At 37.1% G+C, this 22,837-nt stretch overlaps 1 protein-coding gene across 7 annotated transcripts in view; it reads right to left on the bottom strand.

Annotated features, from left to right (window-relative positions):
- Positions 1 to 676: 676 nt before the first annotated feature.
- IL17REL (interleukin 17 receptor E like) overlaps positions 677 to 22,837 on the bottom strand; it is a 44,973-nt gene continuing 22,812 nt past the window's right edge. For 4 of the 7 annotated variants that reach the window (XR_010609607.1, XR_010609625.1, XR_010609626.1 and 1 more), the window contains 16 exons: positions 21,504 to 21,653; positions 20,601 to 20,710; positions 19,062 to 19,176; positions 17,394 to 17,438; positions 16,318 to 16,457; positions 16,083 to 16,154; positions 13,789 to 13,843; positions 12,653 to 12,816; positions 10,363 to 10,410; positions 9,646 to 9,703; positions 9,171 to 9,316; positions 8,067 to 8,166; positions 6,577 to 6,636; positions 5,536 to 5,593; positions 3,203 to 3,257; positions 1,616 to 1,649 (listed from right to left, as the gene is read on the bottom strand). Coding sequence is in view for 1 of the 7 variants with exons in the window: in XM_065665222.1 (XP_065521294.1) it covers positions 1,622 to 1,649; positions 3,203 to 3,257; positions 5,536 to 5,593; positions 6,577 to 6,636; positions 9,171 to 9,316; positions 9,646 to 9,703; positions 10,363 to 10,410; positions 12,653 to 12,816; positions 13,789 to 13,843; positions 16,083 to 16,154; positions 16,318 to 16,457; positions 17,394 to 17,438; positions 19,062 to 19,176; positions 20,601 to 20,710; positions 21,504 to 21,653 (1,304 nt within the window). In the remaining 6 variants the exon portion in view is untranslated. Of the gene's footprint in view, positions 1,650 to 3,202; positions 3,258 to 5,535; positions 5,594 to 6,576; positions 6,637 to 8,066; positions 8,167 to 9,170; positions 9,317 to 9,645; positions 9,704 to 10,362; positions 10,411 to 12,652; positions 12,817 to 13,788; positions 13,844 to 16,082; positions 16,155 to 16,317; positions 16,458 to 17,393; positions 17,439 to 19,061; positions 19,177 to 20,600; positions 20,711 to 21,503; positions 21,654 to 22,837 lie in introns of all 7 variants that reach the window. The other 3 variants (XR_010609609.1, XM_065665222.1, XR_010609621.1) reach the window with 3 other exon arrangements.

The raw sequence follows: 22,837 nt of genomic DNA, 5'->3' as shown, positions 1-22,837 counted from the left end.
AGACGTACTGCAAGATATTCAGCATCTGTGCAGCTGAAACAGGATCTTATCATTGAAAGCATTCAGCTTCAGTACAGCTATTGCTGCTTCAGGACCTCATAGAAGCTTGTCATTGGAGGTGGTGTTTTCTCCTAACTACTGTTTTCAGATCCCACCGCACCTCTATGATTTTAACTCATTGTCAGTCTGAAGACATACTCAAAACTTGATCTTAAGACTTCACTTTTTAAAAAAAGCATACTGTACAAATTAACCTTCCCTGCAGAAAAGACTTTTCCACTGGAGGAAAGTGAAGAGAGTAATGTTATGATGCTCTCTCAGTTGAATGGCTGAATGTCTTGTTTCTGGATGCAGTCTGCAGGGTAGTGAAGGAAAAGCAGATGTCTGAATAGATCAGTGCTTCTACTTGACAGCCAAAGCAAGTAAGTAAATGCTCCAGGAAATCTCCCTTGCCGCCTCTGCTTTAGCGCTGCTGTAGCACTGCTGGAATAAGAATGTATCAAATAGATGTGTAGTCTACACAATGAAGCTTTGATATCAAAGGAGTCAAGAAGGATTCATTCTCTTCAGGTCACCTCAAAAACCTTGTGTTTCAACACAACACATGTCTCTTACACCATATTTGACTCCTATAAATTGCTCTTTGATAATCTTGAAACAAAAAACCACACTCAGATGGAAAGTATGTTTTTATTGATCAACTTCTTGTTCCAGACCCTCACTCCCCACCCATATTCCTGATCCCACATGAGCAATTCCACATGGTTTCAGGATTTGTTAATAATCGTCTTTTAGTTTACTTTCTTCCTTTCTTTGTTGCACAACAGGAAGTAAGGATGTTTGAAGGGAGTATTTAGGGAAATAAAGGCCAAACATGTGATAATCAGTACAGTGTGTAATATTATTTTGAATAATTGAGTATAAATACTGATATAATGGAAAAAAAAATACTCCAATTATTTCAACTAAACTGTTTCCTTCTAGGCTGGATTTCCACATGACAATTTTAAATAGCTATCAAACCAAAGACATGTACCTCCTCAGACAAATAAGAAAGTTATCTCCAAGTCAAATACAAATGCAAACACAGAAAGCAGTTATTAGATACATTTAAGGAATATGGTCTGTCATGGTGAGTTCATCAGAATGGCATCAGAAAACAAAGGAAATTGCAAAGAATGATAATGTAACAAAGCTGAGGAAACTTCCTCCATTCTTAATTTCTCAAACACTTTTGCTTATGGTTTAAAAACAAAGGTTACAAATAAGAAAATCTGAAATACTTATTCTATAGGTACGCAAGGTACTATAACAATACTCATTTATAGAATATTGTATGTATAATATTAATTTAGAAGAAAATGTGAACCTGATTCTCTAAGTGATCTAAAACATTTTTTGGTTTTAAGTACTGGGAAATAAGGCATCATAATTCACATTCTTTTGGACATGGTAGAATAAGTCTAACTTGCTGTGTGCTTCCCTCACAACAATGATCTCACAGTAATTAGTAGAAACTACCAACATGAGAGATGACCATTTAGACAAGACTTGCAAGTTACACCAAAATACAACTTGATATTGAGAACATACTAGGGACCTTCAAAATGTGTTGTTAAATTCAATGCAAGGAATGCACACTCTTCATTCTAGGGAAAAACAGAAGAGGAAAGAACATTGGCTTTTTTTTTCTCTAAAGTGTGAGAGAGTTAATTACATTCATACATCGCTGGACTTAAATAACACATGTAACCATTTGTCTACAGCTTGTTGACTTGCCTGTCACAGTCCAAACAGCACTCACATGAACAAATTAACAAATCCAAAATACTTTATTCTGAATGGTATCTCCTGACAAGTGAAAAGCCAAAGACTGCCTCAAAGCAAAGATGGTAGCACTTTCTCAGCCTCATGACTTGTATAACTTCTGCAAAGCTGCATCTTTTTCCCACTTTTAAAAAAGGAATTTTCAGAGCATCTCTACTGTCTTTGGAGTTATAGGTTACTCCCACTATTTGAGGTTGTCTCCAAAAGGGTATCCTAAAAGTATTAAAGAGCTCAGGGTCTACCAAATCATACACCCATTGGCTGCAGTAATTATTGATTTTTTTACAATCTGGGAATAGGTGTTTTTCAAAGGGCTGTGGGAGTGAAAAGAAACACTGAAATAGCTGAGAAGACATGTCTAATGCGTGAAATCACAGAGGGGACTAATCTGCCTGCAAATGTCAGAGAGAAAGCAGGGGGCAGGTGCTAGTAATGTGAATCTCTGTCCTGGTTTCAGCTGGGATGAAGTTAATTTTTCTTCCTAGTGGCTGGTGCAGTGCTGTGTTTTTGGCTTTAGTCTGAGAATAACACTGATAACACATTGATGTTTTAGTTGCTGCTCACTAGCGCAACACAAAGGGCACAAAAAGCCAGGACAGAGCAGAGACAGGACACCTGACCCAAACTAGCCAAAGGGGTGTTCCATAACACAGCACATCATGCCCAGTATATAAACTGGGGAGAGTTGGCTGGGGTGGACCAATTGCTGCTTAGGAACAGGCTGGGCATCAGTCAGTGGGTTGTGAGCAGCTGTATTGTGCATCACTTGGTTTTTTTTCTATTTTCTTTCGGTTTTATTCCTCTCTCATACACACTCCTTTTCTTCATTATTATTATGATTATTATATTTTCCTTTATTTCAAATATTAAACTGTTCTTATCTCAACCCACAGGTTTTATCTTTTTCTGATCCTCCTCACCATCCCACCAGGGAGAATTGGAGAGCAGCAAGTGAGCAACTGCATGGTACTTGCTGCTGGGGTTTAACCATGACAATGTCATGCTCAGCAAATCTGAGATTGTTCCAGGGCTCTTGACGGTTGTCTTCTTAATTTATAAACATCTTACTTCTACTGGTTGTTTGTCTCCCCTTGCCCTCTCTCTTTGGCAGCAAGGCAGCTACCTCTGATGTCAGACTACTGTGGTGCAATAGGGAAGAGAGCAAGAAGAGTAAGACCACAGGAGCAAGAGATGTTTTTAGTGAGGACAAGAAAAGGGGAGAGATGATAGTGCAAAATTCACTCAGATGAAGTTTGCTAGTACAAAATTCTCTCAAACATTGCTTCTGTTCTTTAGAGAGGCCAAGGGTATGATTTCAGGATTAACAACTCAAACAGCTCACAAAGGTGTTTTAAAATACACATTGGATGGATACCTGTGTGCTATGGCCTTTGCTGGGTTTCCATTGCTATACGTCTGACCACGGAAACCTGATAAAACAAGTTCAAATGTCAGTTGCCATTTTGGTTTTATTAAGATTCACATATTAATTCTCACATTAACTGATTTGGGTTATTGTTCCATTCAGAATAGATAAGTTTATTTTTTAATAGGTGAAATCAGTCTCAAAATGTTTGGCTACATTAAATGGAATCCAGGAAAATGGCCAAAGGAAAATAAAAAGAGGACAAAGTTTTGCCTTTAAGCCAAATTAAATATGCATTTTCCCATTCCCATCCTCTGTAAAGCAAGTAAGACCAAGCCATTCTAATTCCAAAGCACAACTACTGGTACAAAAATGTAATGGAATTGAGTATAATGCATACTATGTGTCAGAAAACTCTTGCAGCTGGAAAGAAAGTAGCCTTCATGATGGTTAAGTATACTGATCTTTTTATAATAGATACTGTTGTCACTGAAATCTTGGGTTCAAGTAATAAAATATACGTTAATAACACCATGATGCTGTTTGGTATTTTTAACAGTGACATATTTTCACTATGCCATTATAAGATTATTTCTCATTCATTTTGACATTTTGTATAACCCAAATTGTCACAAATTATGGACTAATCTTGGGTTTAATATTCCCTTCAAATTTATGTGGATTGTTTTTCTTAATATCTTAGGTTCAAACACAACAGCATCCCAGGGTAAGAATTATGGTCCTTGGGGACATCATCTTTAAGAAAGTTTCATCATCCTCTGATTTGAAAAAGCTAGTGCTTGAGAAAATATCTTTGTTATAGGAAATAAACATTTAAGTATGCAAAAGTCCTTAGTAGCAATGCTATTACAGTTGCATTAAAAATCTTACACAATAACAGCAGTGAGTTAGACCCACCTAGTTTTGTCCCATCTCTGACGGTAGTTTGTACCGATCTGCCACAGAGGAAGGTTTTGGGAACCCTCTCCTGCTCAGCTGACAGAGATGGACCACATTATCCCAAAAATATTAGCATGGCAAAATTCATGAAGCATGAGGTTAATATCCTCTATACAACAAACATAGTGATCACATATTGATATGCAGTTTCTCATCCTTTTTCTGTATCCCCACAAATTCTTGATCAGAACAAAACTTGTGACAAGAAGTTCCACAATTAAAGAAAATACTGTGACCCAAAAGTTCTTTAGTCCATTTTCAGTATTCCACCATTTTCATTTAATACACAGACCCATTCTCTCTTACTGTAAGGTAGAAGGGCATTCCCAGACTGCCATCTCTGAACCCTTTCAGTATTTTACATGTCTTTGTCACACCCTTCAATTTGTTAAAAGGAAAAATGAATAAGGAAAATGCATCCATATTACATGAATCACAACACACTGATTATTTAGTTGATTCACCTTGAGCGGGCTTGTTACAAGTTTTTAAGTGGAGAAGAAACCAGAACTTGCATTATGCAAGTGCTTGCACAGAGACCTACACTTCCAATTCAAGACTACATATTCAAGCACCCTCCTTTTTAGTGTCAGGCTTCCAAATCTGAAGCTATAGTTAACTGGCAGGTTTTTTTAGTCAACAAAGAACATCTGTCATAGGAATCACACTATGTTTACAATGAACTGGGAAGGGAAGCTTGGGTGGGTGGGTTCAGGGCAATTTAGCAATGTTCAGATTGAGTCTTGTCCCAGCTCGAGTCCTTTTAGACCTTCTAGTTTTAAACTAGTCAATCCACTCTTCCTCACCATAAACCCCACAGCCTTAGTTCACCCTGAACTCACTAACTTCTACACTTCCAGGGCTTCCAGGGCTTTACTTCCAGGCCTTGGAGATTTTGGAATATTCTGATTCCATGAACTCAAATCATAACAATATCCTCACTGTGCTTCTGTAATGAGAGAAGTACTACTGTCCCATTTGCAGAGGTGGGGAATTAACAGCAGGGCTCTGCCTGAATCACTACAATGACAGCACTGTGTGCCTGCTTGCCAAGGATTGTTTTTCACTAATTACCTCATGTACCGACAGCAAGGTAAATATAGATGCGGCATGCAGAATTTGGCATGTGATGGAAAATTCACCCAGGAAGCGGAGAAAACAGCCAGCCACACAAGTTGTCCTTGCCCTTGCTAATTAACTGCTAGTTGAGGTATGAGTCCATTATCTATGAGGAAAGCTGAGCATATCCAGCTCACATGCAGACTTCTGCATTCAGTCAGGTGAATCACACTTTGCTTTCCCAATAAAAACGCACTTCATGTGGAGTGCTCTCTTCTATACAGTTGAGACCTAATTTTTCTTTTGTTACCATTCATACTTACCGCAGTGGATATCACAGATCTGCAGTGGAACTGAATAATCTACATCTGTCCTCCAGCCCTTTTAAAAGAAAGAATTGACGCTTATTCCCCTTCCAGCAGCACTGCTACTAAACACTTGTGTTGACAAAATGATGTTGCTTTATTAGTTTACACAAATTACTACATTTTTAATCTGTTTTTAAATATATGCATATGGAGATTGATGGTCTGTTGTATATTTAGTGAGTTGCAATCACTTTTAGGTTTCTAATGATAAAGCTAATCAGATTTTTTTTCTTGGTGGGGGCTTTATTGTGACAGATAATGTCTTATTTACAAAATAAACTATTTATGTAAGTAAACATCGGTTTTAACACCAAATCTGATTTTAACTAGGGAAAGAAGAACTGTCATTACCCAGAAGACTCTTGCCAATCTTACTTTCATCTTGTCCCTTTCTTCCTAGCACTGGAAAGTGAAGCTGACAATGGCTTGTCCTGGTGTCTGTTGAGAACATTAACTCCAGAGACAAGTAAACCTACCAGCTTCATGCTCATTTTCTATTAATGTTGTCTTAATAAAGTTCAGCTACAGAAACTATATGCAAAAATGTCAAAAATCATTTGCTCAGCTCTGTTTTCAGGAGCACTAATTCTCGTGTGCTATGATGCTCTTACCATGCTGTTTGCTATATGCATAACCTTCTCCAGCTAACGTCACTCTTTGAAAAACTCATCCATGATTTACTTGGATCTTTTGATATCTTGGAACTTTTTATTACAAAGGAATGTATAAAGACAGGATTAGCAATTTCCTTTTGGTATCCCTTTATATGCCACTGACGAAGTAGCAAGATCATGGAGAGCAACTTCTCTGTTAATTAAAGTCATCTCAACAAGAGGTGGTGGCAGCACATCAAGCTATAAATAATGCTCTTTGCCAGCTCTGTTTTCACAGTACTCAGATTTGGCTGGGAGGGGAAAGCAGTGAGAGTGCCTGCTGGTTTTCCTTTTTTTGATGCTTTATTTTGTACAGAGTACCAGGCGAAATCAGGACACATACCTGAATGCAAAACGTTGACCCACACATTTCCCGTGACATAGCAATTGATACAGAATCTCCCTAATGAAAAGAAAAGAATTGAAAACTATTATTTTCCATACCCTGGAACAAAGGAAATATATTGTGTCTCTCCAGCATTTTGGTTTGTTTGCCAGTAATACTACATGTTCTATCCTGTCAGAAAACTAATAAAGTATATATTCACTATGGAGGGTCATTTATTTTAGAGATATCCCCGGATCTCAATGACCGTAAGTAGTGGTGTAGTTTTGCCAAGCACAATTTGGGCAGCACAGGAAGAGGGCTAATGTTCCCACATTTTATGAAGCACCAAAAGGTAGGACATCCTCCCTGCCATATCTGCTCACACCATGTTAGCCAATGACCATCTTCATTTCTTTTCCCTGGTGTACATGAGTTGAAGGAATGACTCTTTCTTTAAAGTGCTTCTGGACTTCCTACCACATTGTATGCTAAGAACAAGTTCAGCCTTGGGGTAAAACCGTCCTACATGACTTTCCTGAAACTTAATGTTTGATTGTTTCTGGTTTGTCCTCAAAATAATGCTAGTGTACTCCACTAATAACTATGAATCCTACAGTGCTCTTTTTTGCATGGCAAACTCCAAAAATAACTGGGGGCAAATTAGATTAATATGTTCTTTTTCGAGCACAAATTCACAGGGATTGAGCAGAATGAACCTTGGTTTCTTGAAGCAGAGAGCTAAGTCTTGATGAAAACTTTGTGTACATTGCTCGTGGTGTTGAGACAGAAAATGTATGTAATTTATTGGGCTTCCATTCTGCCACAGTAGCCAAGGATATAACAGCTTGTAAAAGAGGGAAGAAAACAGCATTTTTAAATGCATCAGTGCCCTTCACAAAACACACACTTCAAAACCTAGCTGTGACTTACTGGTACCCCTTCTCACTTAACAATTCACACAGGAAACCTTTAAAACCCTAAACTCCACAGATTTCACATGAAAGAAGCCGGTTCAGTGCCACTATGTGTTCACTAAACACAGTGTTGGACAACTCTTCTACCATACAGATCGCCATCTCTGCCAGTAACACAGCGTTTCCCTGAATACCTTGCCCCACTAGGACAGGCTCTTGATGGCATCACAATGCCCTCTGCGGTCTGTTGATTTGGATAGCTGTTTCTTCCCAGGCTTTTTTCCATGATTATTCAGCTCTAAGATCTCCTGCAGGAGCAGTTATATTGTTCCACTAAAGTATGTTTTCAGATTGAGCAGCAAAACTGAGTTAGGAAACTTTGCTTTTAACAGCTGTTCTGTTGCATTCAGCACCAGAAGTGTAAGAGCTAAACTGATTCATTAGAAAATTAATTCAGCTGTCAGTGCCCACCCTTTTCAGTTTAAGAAGCCCTTATTCATAGAGGCCTGCTTCGTATATACCCCTGGTATGTGCACCCTGCACAGTGAAAGCATCAGAGGTACTTCAAAAAGTCACAGCTGCAGCATATACCTGCATACAGTGGCAAGAAAGAAGTACAGCTGGTATGTATCCTAAAAAGGGGAGAGGTGTAGCAGCTACAACATGCTTCTCTCTTCAAAAGCACATCCCCCTAGAGCAGAGTGAAGTCAATGCACACAGTCAGGAATAACAGTGGAAATCACAACATTTGGATTTCTCGACTTTCTCCATCATACAACATCTCATATACGTGGTCAGGGGAGCAGACAGAAGGAGCACACATTTGGGAGTGGACATAACACTACCAAGGAGCTGGCTCCTGAACCAGCTGGATACCTTTCAGCATAGCGGTCCTAGTAGCTCCTAGGACCTATCCTGCTAATATTCTCCTATTTGAAAAATAATGCTGTGGCCATTCTTCTGCTCCTTGACCTCACATTCCAGATGCACCTCTTGCTAGATCACAGAGCAGTCCAACAGGGTAACTGGCAGGCTGTGCTGAAGAGCAAGGGCAGGCCAACATGCTGCACTGAAAATGCGTGATACAGGCTTAGCTGCAAGACAGGAATCACTAGCTGTGCCTGAAACAAATCATCCTCCCATAATCTCTTCCTTCCCTCCCCCAGCTTTGCTGGAAGAAGCAGTTGTGTATTCACACAGCCTGCTGGCTCAAAAAGCTAATTTGGCTGAAAACTTACCTTTTTTTGAGTGTTGAGATTGTTTTGGCAGCTGTGGAAGTCAGAGTGGCTCAAGATCATCATGGATTTATGCCTCAAGTCTTGCATTTCATGATGTGAAATTTGCCAGGTCAGCTGTACCAGTGACCCATATATGAAACACTAACACTAACATTTGCTATATACATAATACAAACACTACACCACAAAATGATGTTAAAAGAATATTAAGTTTCCACTCAATAGTCACTTCCTTTGATGTGATTCATTTGACTTCAGGGTCTTTATTTATTTCTTGCTTCAGTGTGAGATCAGAATTAGAACTACAACTTTAAAAAAGTTCCAGTAATTGTTCCAATATGTACATGGGTTTATTAATGCTTTCAAGCTGCAGAGCGATAAACAGAATAATAAATAAATGAATGCAGTTAGATCTGTAAAAAAGTCTTAGAGTGTTTAAGAAATAATATATACAAACCACAGAGATTGAATGGTGCATCCCAAGAGATTCACATGAGGCCAGCTGCGTCCTGTTACACACAAGTACTGAGAATTGTGCCTTGGTTTGGGATGTGAAGAAAACTTGTATTTGTTCTGCAACTGCAGCAGTTCTCATTTTCCAAGCTGATATTAGGGGAAAAGACTTACTTTTAGATGTACAAGGACATATATTCTAAATTGTTATATTTAAAATAAAAGCCTTTTTTGTTTAAGTGTCATCAAGTGATATGCAAGTAATTTTTTTGATTCCCACAAGTTACTTTTCACACTGATAAATACTTGATCTACTGGGGTTACACAGAAGTAACAAGCCATCAAATCTCTTTGCCATAATTTTAAGCTACAGTGTTGTGAACACATCTCATTTGCTTACTAGAGAAGGCTCATATCTAGTGACTGATTTAAATATTTTTCTCAATTTAATATTATGTAATTAAAAAGTCTATATTTACCTGGAAATTCTCCATGAGCAAATGGACATTTAACCCAAGAGCCTTGTTTGGTTGTAAACTGAAAGCAGAGAAATCTGTTAGGAAAACTATATTTTCAGTTTCAATCTGTGGTTACAGATTCATTCATACAGATCAGTGAATTCCAGAAAGCTGGAGAAAGTGAATTCACAGCTTTTCTGCTTATTGTATCTTCCAACCCTTGGTTTAAATTAGGTCCCCCAGTCATTCAGGTATTTATACACATGCTTATTTTACTGAAACATGTAGTTCCATTGACTTAAAAGTAATCTAAAAGAAAGCAATAATATACCTATATTAACCTTATATGGCATCTTTTTCTCTACTAGAATAATAAAAGTCACTCCACTAAATGTAGAGTATCGATCATTTTTATTAACAAGTACCTAATATGGAAAACCTTTTACATTAAGTTTAGTGCATACTTCAGAGTTTGCATTGACCTAAAACATTTTTTCCCTGCTTTTCTTAAGCAGAGAAAACAGAGCACACGATCTGACCTGTCCGCTATCTATCACTGCTGGTGCACTTCCAAAGAACCTCCTTTTAGTCCAATCTTTCACATTTCCTTCATTCTTACTTCCCATTCAGCAGAGCTATGAAACAAAATATGGATCTTAAAGAATATTAGCAACTCATTTTTTTAGAGCTGACGGAAAGAGGGCAGCTAATAGGCGTTTTAAAAGGAAATCCCTTTACCTTCATGCAAAGCCTTGGGTGAGTGTCCACACGAGAATATTTAACCTGCTTGAAAAAAGAGTAGTCGGCATTAGCTGGTTTCATTAACTAGCTTCACAAACACAATTGCCCAAAATATTCATGGTTTGATTACTGAGAAAGGAAGTGGTTCATTTCCTCTACAAACATCCCAGGAAATTAAGCACATAAAACAGTAAGAATAGAAACAATCACTACTTTGGATTAACAATTTACTTCTTTTTATCTGTAACGTAGCATTTTATGCAGTCAGTCAGACCCATTAGAGCTCAATTAATTGCTTCTGTGGTGGTGCCTGTGCAAAATTCTGATTACACAACTTTGTTTCGGTCTCTTATTTACCACTCGTCAACAACTCAGCAGAACATTGAGACATACACCCTCAAGTGCTGTTCCAGAAATATTTTAATCTTTTGTATCCCTATTCCAGAAAAGCATTAAAAGTAATCTGAATTTTAGACATCCATTTAAGTGACCTAAAAAATGTTGTTTTCCTAACAACTGTTTACCCACCAAGGCCTTCACCATAAAAAGCCTTGTCTCCTATGAACAACTACTATCCATGTAAGTGATCTTTCTTAGTAAATGCTGTTGCTCAAGTGAGTGAGCACAACACATGGCATTGTGACCAAACACCTCTTTCGTGTAACTTTTTTGATAAGAACATTATGTTTATCCTCTTGTATACCTACAAGATGGTCACAGAAGACAGTTTTGTAAGAGTCCACTCAGATATGGAGACAGCATTGTCATCAGCAGAGAAAGCCCTATCCTAATTAGAAGAGTTATGTAGCTTATGGGCCTAAGTCAGTACATGGGCATAGTATTAGAGGACGGAGCATTGTGTAGATTTACTGGGGGAGTTGGCACTACCTGAGTGACCTCTGCAGCCATCTCCAGCACACTATAGAGAAGTTTTTCAGGGTTACTGCACAATAAATGAACCAAATTCCATATCAAACCTTTTAGAATTAATTAGAGGAAAAAGGAAATTCATTCTGTCCATGAACTAATATTCAGCCAGTAAAAGAAATGAGTAAATACCCTCATTGCCTGTAATAAACTAACATTGGATTGTGTTCTGGGTAATGGAGATGAGTACTGCCAGCCAAACCTCATTTTAGGCTTTTTTATTTTTCTCCTCTTCAAGCAAAGAGTTGTGCTTGTTGTCAGCAGATGATAAATCCCACAGGGGCCACTCACATGTGTAAAATTAAATATATTTGCCTTTGCAAGATCAAAGTTTTGTTGAAAGCCATAAAATGGTGAATCTGAAGAATCACTTAACACTTGGCCAGGAGTTCCTAATCAAAAAGCATTCAACAGGCTTGAGTCAGTCCCCCCAGATCATGTCATCAGAATAATACTTATAAAGTTTCAAAAATAAAGAATTTTTATTGGATTTTATTTGCCTTTTCAGTTGTTACCTCAGATTTTCTGGCTCCTCTCCACAAGGAGAGCAAATCCTGAAACCTACTTTTCAAGACAAAAGCTAGAATTCTAACCAACCTACTTCATAAATCCATAAATCATCATCATGAGACTTCAGATTGAAGTATGAAGCAGTGCAAGACACATGTCATAAAAACCCTTTTCAATTTTAGAACATAAGTGCTGGAAGAACTCAGGGACACAGAATTTCAACATGCACAATTTTGAGACATCAGACCAGGCTGAGGAAGACACTTCAAAGAGATCCTAATAGAGTACAAAGCAATTGTGCCTTACGAAAGCAGTATGTTTTAGACACAGTTTAGGTCTCTAAATGTTAAATATCCAAATCTGACCCAATCACAATAGACTCAGTTAAAAGAAAGAGGTACCTTCAGAGGGAAATCCCTCCTATCTTTCTTTTATGCCTATCTTCAGATGAAAAGAATTGTTCTCTCAATATGTCTCTTTCATTTACTTCATAGGGCATCTGACATGAATAGCATAGACTTGAACACCTATCTTTTAAAAATGTCAGGGCAGATGAATCATGGCTTTACTATAAATGAAAAGCAGACTCAATTTACCCCAAAGAACTTAGCAAACATTACTAGCTTCACAGTCATCTCCACTTTTTATTTCTTAGTAGTGAGTCAGTGAGCATTTTGAATAAATCATGTGGTTAGTGTACAAGAACAGACTGTGTTTATGAATAGTTTTAAGTATCAGAGAAGAAGAGAGGAATTTGTAACTGCTTTTTTTCCAAAGTCCAGCTCTTCACATTATGCCTTTGGTGGTGTCTTTCAATCTCACAGTTTGAATAAATCTGCACAGCTCTTACTTTCTCAGGAGAACTTCTGGAAGAGTTTTGTATATCTTCACAGTAGTCATTAGACTTCATTAACCTGCATAGGTTAACCATGACAAGCACAGGACAGGCTGGCTCCCAAGCTAGGGTTTGTGTCACTGGGTTATAAACAATGTTATCCCATAGCGCCTTCGTATCTGTGCACAAAGAGTGGAAATGTTATTAAAGATGTCTAAAGATTAATCAGAATTGTTCATAAACCTAGTATCTATGCACATGCTTAAAACCAGAACCGTTGCTTTTCCATTTCCTTGGTATTTTCACCCATCAAAACTGCAGTGTTGTCATTCCTGTGACTACATAAAGGTTTGGAACCTATGCTTTAGCTATCCCTGTAGTCCTGATTTGATGGCATCAGAGAATGACTGCAGTTGGAGGGGAAGGAAAAGACACAGAATACAGAAGGAAGAAAGGAATCATGGGATCCATGATCCAGATTTCCTGCGTTTGCAAAGCATAACTATAGGTAGGAATAAGAGAAAAACTGCAAAAAAACAACCTGTGCCCCATGAGACCCATTCTCAGGCTGAACAGCTACTAAGAATAGAGGTTAGGACTTCATACTGCAGATGGCCAATAGGCTTTGCATTGATGACTTTTAAGCCAGATCTGACTACATGGCATATACATAGCTACAGACAGAGCTTGAGCATTCCTGTACATGCTCTCTATTGCATAAAGAGAGAAAATTTATTTATTCAAACTGCACTCCATTGCTATAAAGGAATGGTAGTGTCATAAACTTTATATTCTTCCACAAAAAAATAAATTGGAAATGAAGACTGGGCTCACTAAAGAGGAAAATCTCTCCCTGAAGTCCTCTTCTCATAGCAGTATTGCAAAGCTGACCTCAGTGGCTTTTCCTCCTTCTGGCCAGTTTGTGTGTGACTTAGAAAATGTGGGAAATTACTGGAAAGTTACTTAGTGTTTATATTGGCGTAAACTTGGTGAACAGTTTGGTCTGAGAGTAAGTTCTTTGGTCTACCCACAGTGAAACAAAACAATATGATGATTTCCTTCAAGTTTTGCAATGTATGGTTTTAAGTGAATTTCAAATTGTGACATACCACTGGAGCTACTCGTATAAAAAGTAATCACATAGTACTTGCCATTTTCAAAAGGGCAAAGTTGTATCCTTCTTGCATCTGGAATTGCCAGCCAGCCCTACAACCCCAAAAGTGGTCATTAGCTAGAGGTTCTCAGATACAACAGTTTTTAACATTTTAATCAGAATGAGACAGAAAACCTTTCCACCAAAGATAAAGATGCCCTGTTTATTAGAAAGCTTTGGAAGTATTTTTTTAAAGAAACTTTTGCACTAGATATCTATTTTATTGTTTGTCGTTACAGGAATTGGAGCTGATGAACCAAGGGGATCCCTTCTAACACTATGTTCTTATTATTTCTGAGTCATATATTTAGCCCAATTTCCTGTAGAAAGTCTTCCAGTTTGATTTTCATGAAGTTTCTTACAGTGTCATTAGTTTCCAGGGGTAACAAAAGACATTCAAGAATCTCAATATCAGACCTCCTGGCCTTTGTAGTGGTAAAAGATGTATCCTTAAAATCTGAGGACTAAAGCTTAACCCAATCTGCAAGTAAATGTGCATGGCTGTTATTATACCCTAAATATTTAGATTAATGTGCAAATGTTCCTGTTACTCACAGTTCCCATCTGTTTGCTCAGCAATCGTATTGTGGAATTCTCTGTGTATACGCTGAGAGGAATAATGTCTTTCCAGTGATAATATCTTTCCATACCTTTCAGAGTGGAATAAAAAAAATCCCTAGGCTTGGAAGAGACCCTGTTTTTCAACTTGCATATTAAGGTATGTGATTTTAGGTGCCTATAGCGCACACATCTGAGTGTGACTGAAATGCCCAAATTACTATTACAATGACCAAATGGAGTCAAGCCAATGCAGTCTACAGTGCTATCCATCATATCTCAGAATAGCCATCAACATTCGGTTGGTTAACTGACTACATTAACTGGATCTCCACTGAATAAAGAGTCTGGACATCTAATTCAGTTGTAGATATCTACAACTGGACATCAACATTTAGGTATCTTAATCCATGAGGTTTAAATCCTATCCCAAAATTCACTGAGAAACTAGGTTCACATGGTATCTTTATATCTTACCAAGATCATTTTAAATTGGGCTGGTGACTTTTTATAACTTTATATGAAAGATAATCCAAAATCTCACTTCTCAGATTATCAGAAATAAAAAGCAAAAAAAGTCTGCAGCTATCCTGAATATATTCATGGAATTATGTTTTTCCATTCTTGTGGCAAGAATGGCTTTAGCTTAAAAAACTGTTCTTTTTCTGTATAAGTGACCCTTCTGATATGTATTTAGACCACAAATGCATTTCCTATTTTCATGTCTTTTACTATGCCAATGAAAATATGTTCTTTGAATCTTTATTATAAGACAGTCTCTCCATTCCCCAACCATTTTAGATTTTCTATGTACATCTTCCATTTGAATCAATATTTCTTGAATACAGATACAAGAAACGTAAACAGCATTCGAAGAAGGCCTTGCCCGTACTTTCCTGTTAGCTTAGAATAACCTAATGCACTAGACCTTTGTTCACATTTACATCATGTAAGCATGTTAGTTTAATCATCCTGCAATGAACTGTTACACCCAGATCTTTTTGCCTCCACTGTTATTTCTAAATGAAGACTCGCATCTTACAAGAGTTCTTTTTATTAGAACAAGTCCATGAACTTGCATTTCAGATGTTACACTTTATCTTCCTTTACTTATGTCACATATAAAAATCTCTAGTCTCTTCCAGTGATCTTGACCCTCTTCCATTTTGATTACACCTCTCAACTGTGTTATCAGCAAATCTCTTTCCACTTTTTGTGCCCATGTCATTGATGAAAACATTTATACAAAAACTGCTCTAAGTGTGGTCCTTAAATAACCTTCCTACTAGCACAGCCCCATTCAACAGGAGTAGTCAAGTTAGCCCTCCAGCTAGGTGTTATCTACCATACAAATCTTGTTCTCACCCCCAGCTTCTTCAGTTCCTCTTTTAGTTTCTCATGCAATACTATATCAGATGATATGCTGGAATTCGGTCAGATTAAATTTTCTTTCTTTTCATTGCTTAGAAAAAAAAAGTCAAATTAATCTTACACAATTCTTTCCATAAATTAATGTAAATTGTATCCCATTTTCTTATCTCCGTGTTTTAATTAGTGTTTCCTAAAAAATATATATTCTTCATTTACATAATCATAAAGTTAGACAAGCCTTTGTAAAAAACTTAGGTCTAGAACCATTTTCTTACAGATTTTTCCTCCTTTCTTGGCACAAATCAGAGATACAATTTCTTTAATCAGAAGCACCAGTATATAGTAAATTCCAGATTGCATTACCTCAATGCAAAGACAAGGCAGTAGCTGAGAATATTTCAGAGAAACTGATTTTAATGATTCCTTCCCTTTTATCTGAAATTAAAAAGACAGCCATGAAGCCAGGACACTAAATTAGCTTTAATAAAGCTAAATAAAGCTACAGAAAGCCATTTCCTATGACTATGACCTCAATGAGCATTTCCACATAAAAATCACCTCCCACCAGTTCAACAAACTGCTTTGAGCTTTAACTCACCATAGCAAATGCTCCTACATCTTCACATGTAAACCATTTGTGGCACAGGCGAATGTAATAATCTTGATCTCGAAGAAAGTTGGATACATTCACTGAAATAATTTTCCTTGCTCTGTCTACATTATAATCAAACTTTCCAGCTGAAAAAGAAAATTCAAGCATGAAATTCACATCTGTTTCTTTATTACTTTATTATTTCTATTTTGTTATTTCTTTAGAAAAGGTACAGAATGAATTTTATAACTTTATATTCTGACATTCCTAAAGATATTATTATTTTTTGAAATACAATAATTTTCATGAGACTAAAATTCAATATTATTCTGTTTAAAATTAGCATTGGCAATACTGAGAGGGCAGGACACCTACTGATTGTACCTCAACCTTAGTACTTGAAATCTTACGTAGTTAGTGTACAAATACCTGAAATATATACACTACAACTACTACAAAAGCTGATTATACCAAGGTTTCAATTTCATTACATAGAGAATATCATGGAATCATAGAATGGTTTGGATTGGAAGGGATCTTCAAAGCTCCTCTAGTCCAACACCCCTGCAACAAGCAGGGACATCTTCAACTAGATTAGGTTGCACAGAACCACATCCAGCCTGGCCTTGAATGTCCCCAGGGATGGTGCATCCACCACAGCTATGTGTGCGACTATGTTAGACAAATACAGTGGTGGGGATGGTGGGGTTTTTTTATTCATGGGTGTGCCAAAATCAGGGTAACAGTTTGGCAAATTAATTTAAATTTATTTATGAGATCTGCCCGCAGACAAAATATAAAACCAGCAATCTGTAAAGAACTAAAAGGACACAAACTGATTTCCAAAAGTTTAATTATTAAATAGGTTGTCAATATCTTTATCTGCTATCTAGCATTTCCAAGTCAATATAAAGAAAGACGCCTTCCAGGACATTACCTATCAACTACATGGTAATTATAAGTAATGGTAGTTGTAAATCACTGGGTTTTTTTCCTGCTTATTTAGCTATGAAAGCATTTCTCTGTATATGATGTCGCCAGAAATATCTCACAGCTTTAAACTGTTTAAAAGATCAACTCACCTGAACAAGCTGGAATATATTTTCCCACATCACTGTTTCTGCAATCTGCAAAACAGAAGCTAGAGTTTTCTTCAGTGCTGCTTTATTTAAATAACTGTGTAAACAAACTGCCAAATTATCCAAAAGCTTCCCAACAAGAAACCTCTCTTATGCCCGTTGTTAAAGGCAGATTTGCATCCACTTCTAGATAATCACCAGAAAAAGAAAAGTACCCTTGCCACACACAGAGATTATATCTCAACTTGCTTTAAGCAACTATCTCACTGGTGGGGGGTTTCTACTGGAAAACCTCAGCAGCAGTTTAAGGTGGCAGTCTAGATTATAACACTGCACTTCTTTACCTAGTACCTAACAGTAATTTAATCAATAATAATAACTGTTGTTGTTACTACTATTATTATTATTTCAGTTATCCTTTCCTTGAAAGCTACTCCTGTTGTTTACCAAACACATTCCTCTATTATAAACAACTTTGCATTTTTGCTATTCTGACTGTACTCTAGGCTTAGAAAGAAACACCTTATTTAGCTCCCAGGGAGAATTAGAGGCCAGGCAATCCTTTCAGAACTAATACCCAATATTTGTATCTCCAAAAATTAAATCTTGATTTAAGAACACTGTATCAGCTCATAATATGCTGCCTGCTGTTTTCACCTCTCCTTGCCTAACTCGGAGCAGAACTTTGCTCTCATTTCCCACACAACTCTTTTCCCTGGGAAATATTTCCTATTTTCATTTGTTTACTCACCCTTACTGTCTGAAGAGTGTCTTAAAACTCATCTTTATAAAACCTTATTTCCCCCCCTCTTTATTCACAATGTACACATCTACTTCAACAGTGAAATGGGATTTATCAAGAAAATGAAAGGCTTTTTAAACGCAAAAAGGCTTTACTCCTAGGAAAGTGTGAAAGTGCTAAAATGTGCCTGATACAGTGTGGAAGGGATGACACTCTACCAATGGGAAAGGGCAAGAGATGCCCACCCACAGGCTCTGGAGATGGGAAGGCAGGACAGTCCCAGGCACTGGATCAAACATGGGGTCCCGTTTCACTTTTTGCACCACCATTTAGTCTCCACTAGCCACACTTCATCTTGGTTGGACCACAGTACTGAATCTATTTCGATATTCATATGGTAGGCGCTTTACCCTGAAACCATGGAAAAGTGATACCTATCCTTATCTAGTTACATGAAATCAAGTGACAGAACAGCTAGCCAATTAAAGTAAAAGAAATTTCTTTGCATTTTCCAATTGAGTTTTCTTCAGTCTCTGAAACCACCTGTGGTCAAACCATGAAGAGAGGCAGAGGCTCAACATTCTGCACAGAGAGTACAGAGAACTGAACCAGCAGGGAGAGAAGGAGCACATGCCAGTTACAAGAAGGCCAATTAGGAGGAGCACATAGTGTAGTTCAGTTTCCCATGTACTGTTAGATATAAACTCTGGTCTCTCTTTTTTATAGCATGGCAGATATTCATATGCATAAAATAAATCATCAAAATGCAGAATAAGAATGGGCTTTGCATACATGAACTACCATCAATTAGGTCAGTGTATCCCAGAATGTGATTTGGCTTTGCATTTGGGCTTTTTGGGGGTTGTGTTGAGTTTTTTTATTTGAGAAGATGTTTCTTGAAAAACATCTGGTTTAAGATATTTTCCTACCTTCAACATAGTATTCCTGACTCAGCTTGACTTCACAGTAATTTGGTATTGTTTTCATAGTCACATAGATGTGTTGTGCTACATTGACTTCAATGCAATTTAATTGTATCTGTACCTGTTTAAAACATTTACAAAATCAATTTTGCGTGTGACTTCCAGAATACATGAAAACCACTGGTCATCAGACCTAAGCAAGTAATATTCTTTGATCATATTTATTTACATTTACAAGGAGCAATAAGCAGTCTCAGATATTGTAGCAGTAAGAGTGTAAAATAATCAAGATTTCAAAGGGTATCATTATTTCTAATTCAGGATGTTGCTGTCCTCGTCACTTCCACAAATCTGAATATCTACAAGTCATCAATTAATCCTAAAAGCATAGAAATACAGGTATCCAAGGCTTGTTGGACTTCAAAAGCAAAAACTTCTTTCACACTGCCAAAAGTCCCAATTTGTAGGCATTTTACAAGCACAAACACTTGCAAGATAGGGAAAAAAAAGTCTGTTTAAAGATTGAATGGTAACTTCAGCAAATATATTCACTCCAGTAACAGTTTGTGAGAGAGAAAATAATTTAGGTAACAAAAGTTGAGGTCCAGTTACAGCACGTCATTCTGACAGCAGTAGCTATTAAATCCCCTGTAGGTTTTCATGTTGTGTATATTCTTATTTGGTACAAGGTATTTGGAGGGGGAAAGGCATCTTATGTCACCATTCTAGTCACTGAGATAAAACTAAGCAAATTTAATTGTGTTTGTTGGTTCTTGCCTATAAAATTAGCTTACTTTGAAATCTACCAGTTGTTCAATGCTGGCCCTGCATTGCCTGTAAGACCATTTGATCATCAAGTGGTACAGAGCATAAACTGCAATTGCAGTTTGGGACAAGAACTTTATTTCACATGTGCAATCAACGTAACATTTACAAAGCACATGAAGTAACACATTTCGTTTGGGATTAATAGCAGTTACCCGCCAGTAACTGCTTTTAAACAGTTGGTCAAGAATGGTTCTTATTTTTTATCCACAATTGCAAATTTTAATAACAAATACTTCTGGGTTTAAGTTAGTAAAAAATTGTACTCTGTTGTTGCATTTATTACCATGAGTTTAGGACACAACAGCTGTCTTCTAGATGTGTAAATTCCACTTAGATGGTTGGACTTACATAAATCATATGTATGCATTTAAAATCCCTATGGAATTGTGCTTCCTATCATTTGGAGTTACAAAAGTTTTCCCACAATTCGGTGGGTGCAAAAGGAAAGCTAGCAAGGTTGATGTGAAAATTAGGCTGTGCAGAGGAAGCTTCTCTTGCAAAAAGGTAAGTGGAGGAAGTACAAAAATGGTGGAGAATTCAACTCATAGGTTGTAAAAGGACATTTTGTTAGAGTTTCATCTAACAATGCTGAAGCATACATTTCATTGCAGTTTTCCACAAAATTAATAAAAACAGAAAATAGGAGATATAAATCCTTATTTTCCAAAAGTCTTATAAACATTTAAAAGAATATCAACCCAAAATAAAGAAGTCTACCTTCTTTCCATTAAGCATCTTGCTTTTTTTCCTTGCAAATCTCACATTTACACACTGAGATTGCTGTGTGTCCAGTGAAAGAGAACAGATTTCCAGCCCACGGATATTCTCTGAAATGAGTTAGGAATAGGTTTCAAAAACATAATTTGAGCATCTTTAAGAAAAGGAAAAAATAAATTCAAATATATCATATTGTAAGATTTCCTTCTGAGTGAAAAGCACATGTATTTTATCTTGTTAAAAAAGGGACATTATATATAACACAAAAATTGGAGTAGGAGCAAGGCTTTAATACAGATTGCTATAAATTGAAACTTTAATTATGCAAAATCTCATGCAAATTTAAAATAAAAAAAAAACAACAAAACCAAACCAAACCTATTAACTCTGAGTGAAGCACACCAGGAAATATCTAAATAGCAACACACTAAGCACACGAATGGTGAGGTGTTAGTAAAAATAGACTATGCCCCAAAAGTCTGAGTGCTTTCATTTTATTTTAGAGCAGAATTGTAATTTCAGAAGCATAACCTGTTTTTTTCTTCTATTGGGGCAGTCACTCATGTCTGGGTTAGTGGGGCAGAGAGAATTAGCGTGTGTGCGTCCATGCACACATGTCAGAGCAAGAAAGAAAAGTGCAGCAGTATGCCTGGGGCACTGGTAGAGGATAAGTGTATTATGTTGGAAGGAAAAATTCAGTTGTCTTTAATTCACTCAGTTCTCACTCCCTTGAGAAGAGCCACGGCTTTATCCTGGTTTGTAGTAAAATGGTTTCACAAAAAATATCTTTCTAATTACATGAAAACAGCTTGGACACAAATATTGCAATATGGAACAAAATTTGGCTGAAAAGCTATAAACAAAAAGAAAACAGAAATATTCAGTAGCAAATCTGCTTCCTACCATCCAGACTCAGTGTTCCTTTAATGTTTAAATGAAGAGAGCATGGGCTTCCTTGGGCACATTTCATCACTGTTGAGATCTTCATGCTTTTCAGTACTATGGAAGGTAAAGATGCAGGAGCATCATGGCAGAAGCTGTTAAAAATACCACCTGCAAATGCAAAGAAAGATAAATCTCATTGTGCACAGGATACCCGAGTCAGAGAAAGCACCAAAGATGAAGCTCCAGTTCTACTGAAGTCAAGAGGAAAGTCACTGTCGACTTCAGCAAAGCCAGTACTTTACTTAACACTTTCACATAGACAATATAGCCAGTTGGCTTCACTACCAATGCACGGGGGATTGGAAAGAACTAAATTACAGATAGGGTTTTATAATACATTTCCTGGCTTAGGGAAGTGTTAACCCATAAGAGAAAGGAATCACACTTCTAACAATTAAAGCTAGAAGAGCACACCTATACTAATAGTGATTTTAAATAATCATATCTGCTAGATCGTGGCTAAGCTAATAGTCCATTTCAACTTTTTTCAGAACCATTACCTGTATCTTATTAGCACTCTCATATTTTAATTTTAGATTTAGTTAATGCTAAATTAAATGTTAAATGCCAAAATATCCCTTTCACACAAGAGGGCACCATTGTATTCCTAGTCCTGGAAAAATCCCTCACACCTACAAGATTTCCTTCTGCTTTAGGCCAGAACAGCAAGAGCAGGATAAATATTATTCAGGCTTTTTTCGAGGTGCAAAGAGTAGGCACAGAACATAACTATTAAGTCTCATTTTATTTTCCTATGGAAATTTAGGATTTCCTATGGAAATCTCAAAAAAAAAGAAAAACAGTTTTAAGGCCCCAAATCTCATCAGTGATATTTTAGCTGCTTTTATTTCTCGGACTTCCCTGCACAGAAATCGAGTATTTATTTATGAATTTATGTTGGTAGAGTGGATTTATAGAATTATAAAATCAAATAGGTTGGAAAAGACCTTTAAGATCATCAAGTCCAACCTTTAAATTTAATCCCAAACGCATTCCTTGGGCGTCTCTGTATCACATACACTCGTTTTAGTCTCAAAAATTAAGAGATTCAAGAAACTATCAGAACAAATAGCCAGGGAACTGGGGTTTGCCCCTGGGCTTTGTGGTATATAATACAGCACGCCTCAGTTTAGCTGCAATTACTTCATAGCAATTTCTGTGAAATATTTCTTACCCTTCCACTTTGGTACATAGCATGGAAGCTAAAAGTCACCCAAGTAAAACAAAGTATTTTACTGCACATTCTCCTCCCCACAGGAAAGGCTGTAAGAACAAAAAAAACACTTGACCCT

This window comes from Lathamus discolor, chromosome 1, assembly GCF_037157495.1.
Source record: "Lathamus discolor isolate bLatDis1 chromosome 1, bLatDis1.hap1, whole genome shotgun sequence".
NCBI lineage: Eukaryota > Metazoa > Chordata > Aves > Psittaciformes > Psittacidae > Lathamus > Lathamus discolor.
This window is presented reverse-complemented; position numbering and strand designations above follow the sequence as displayed.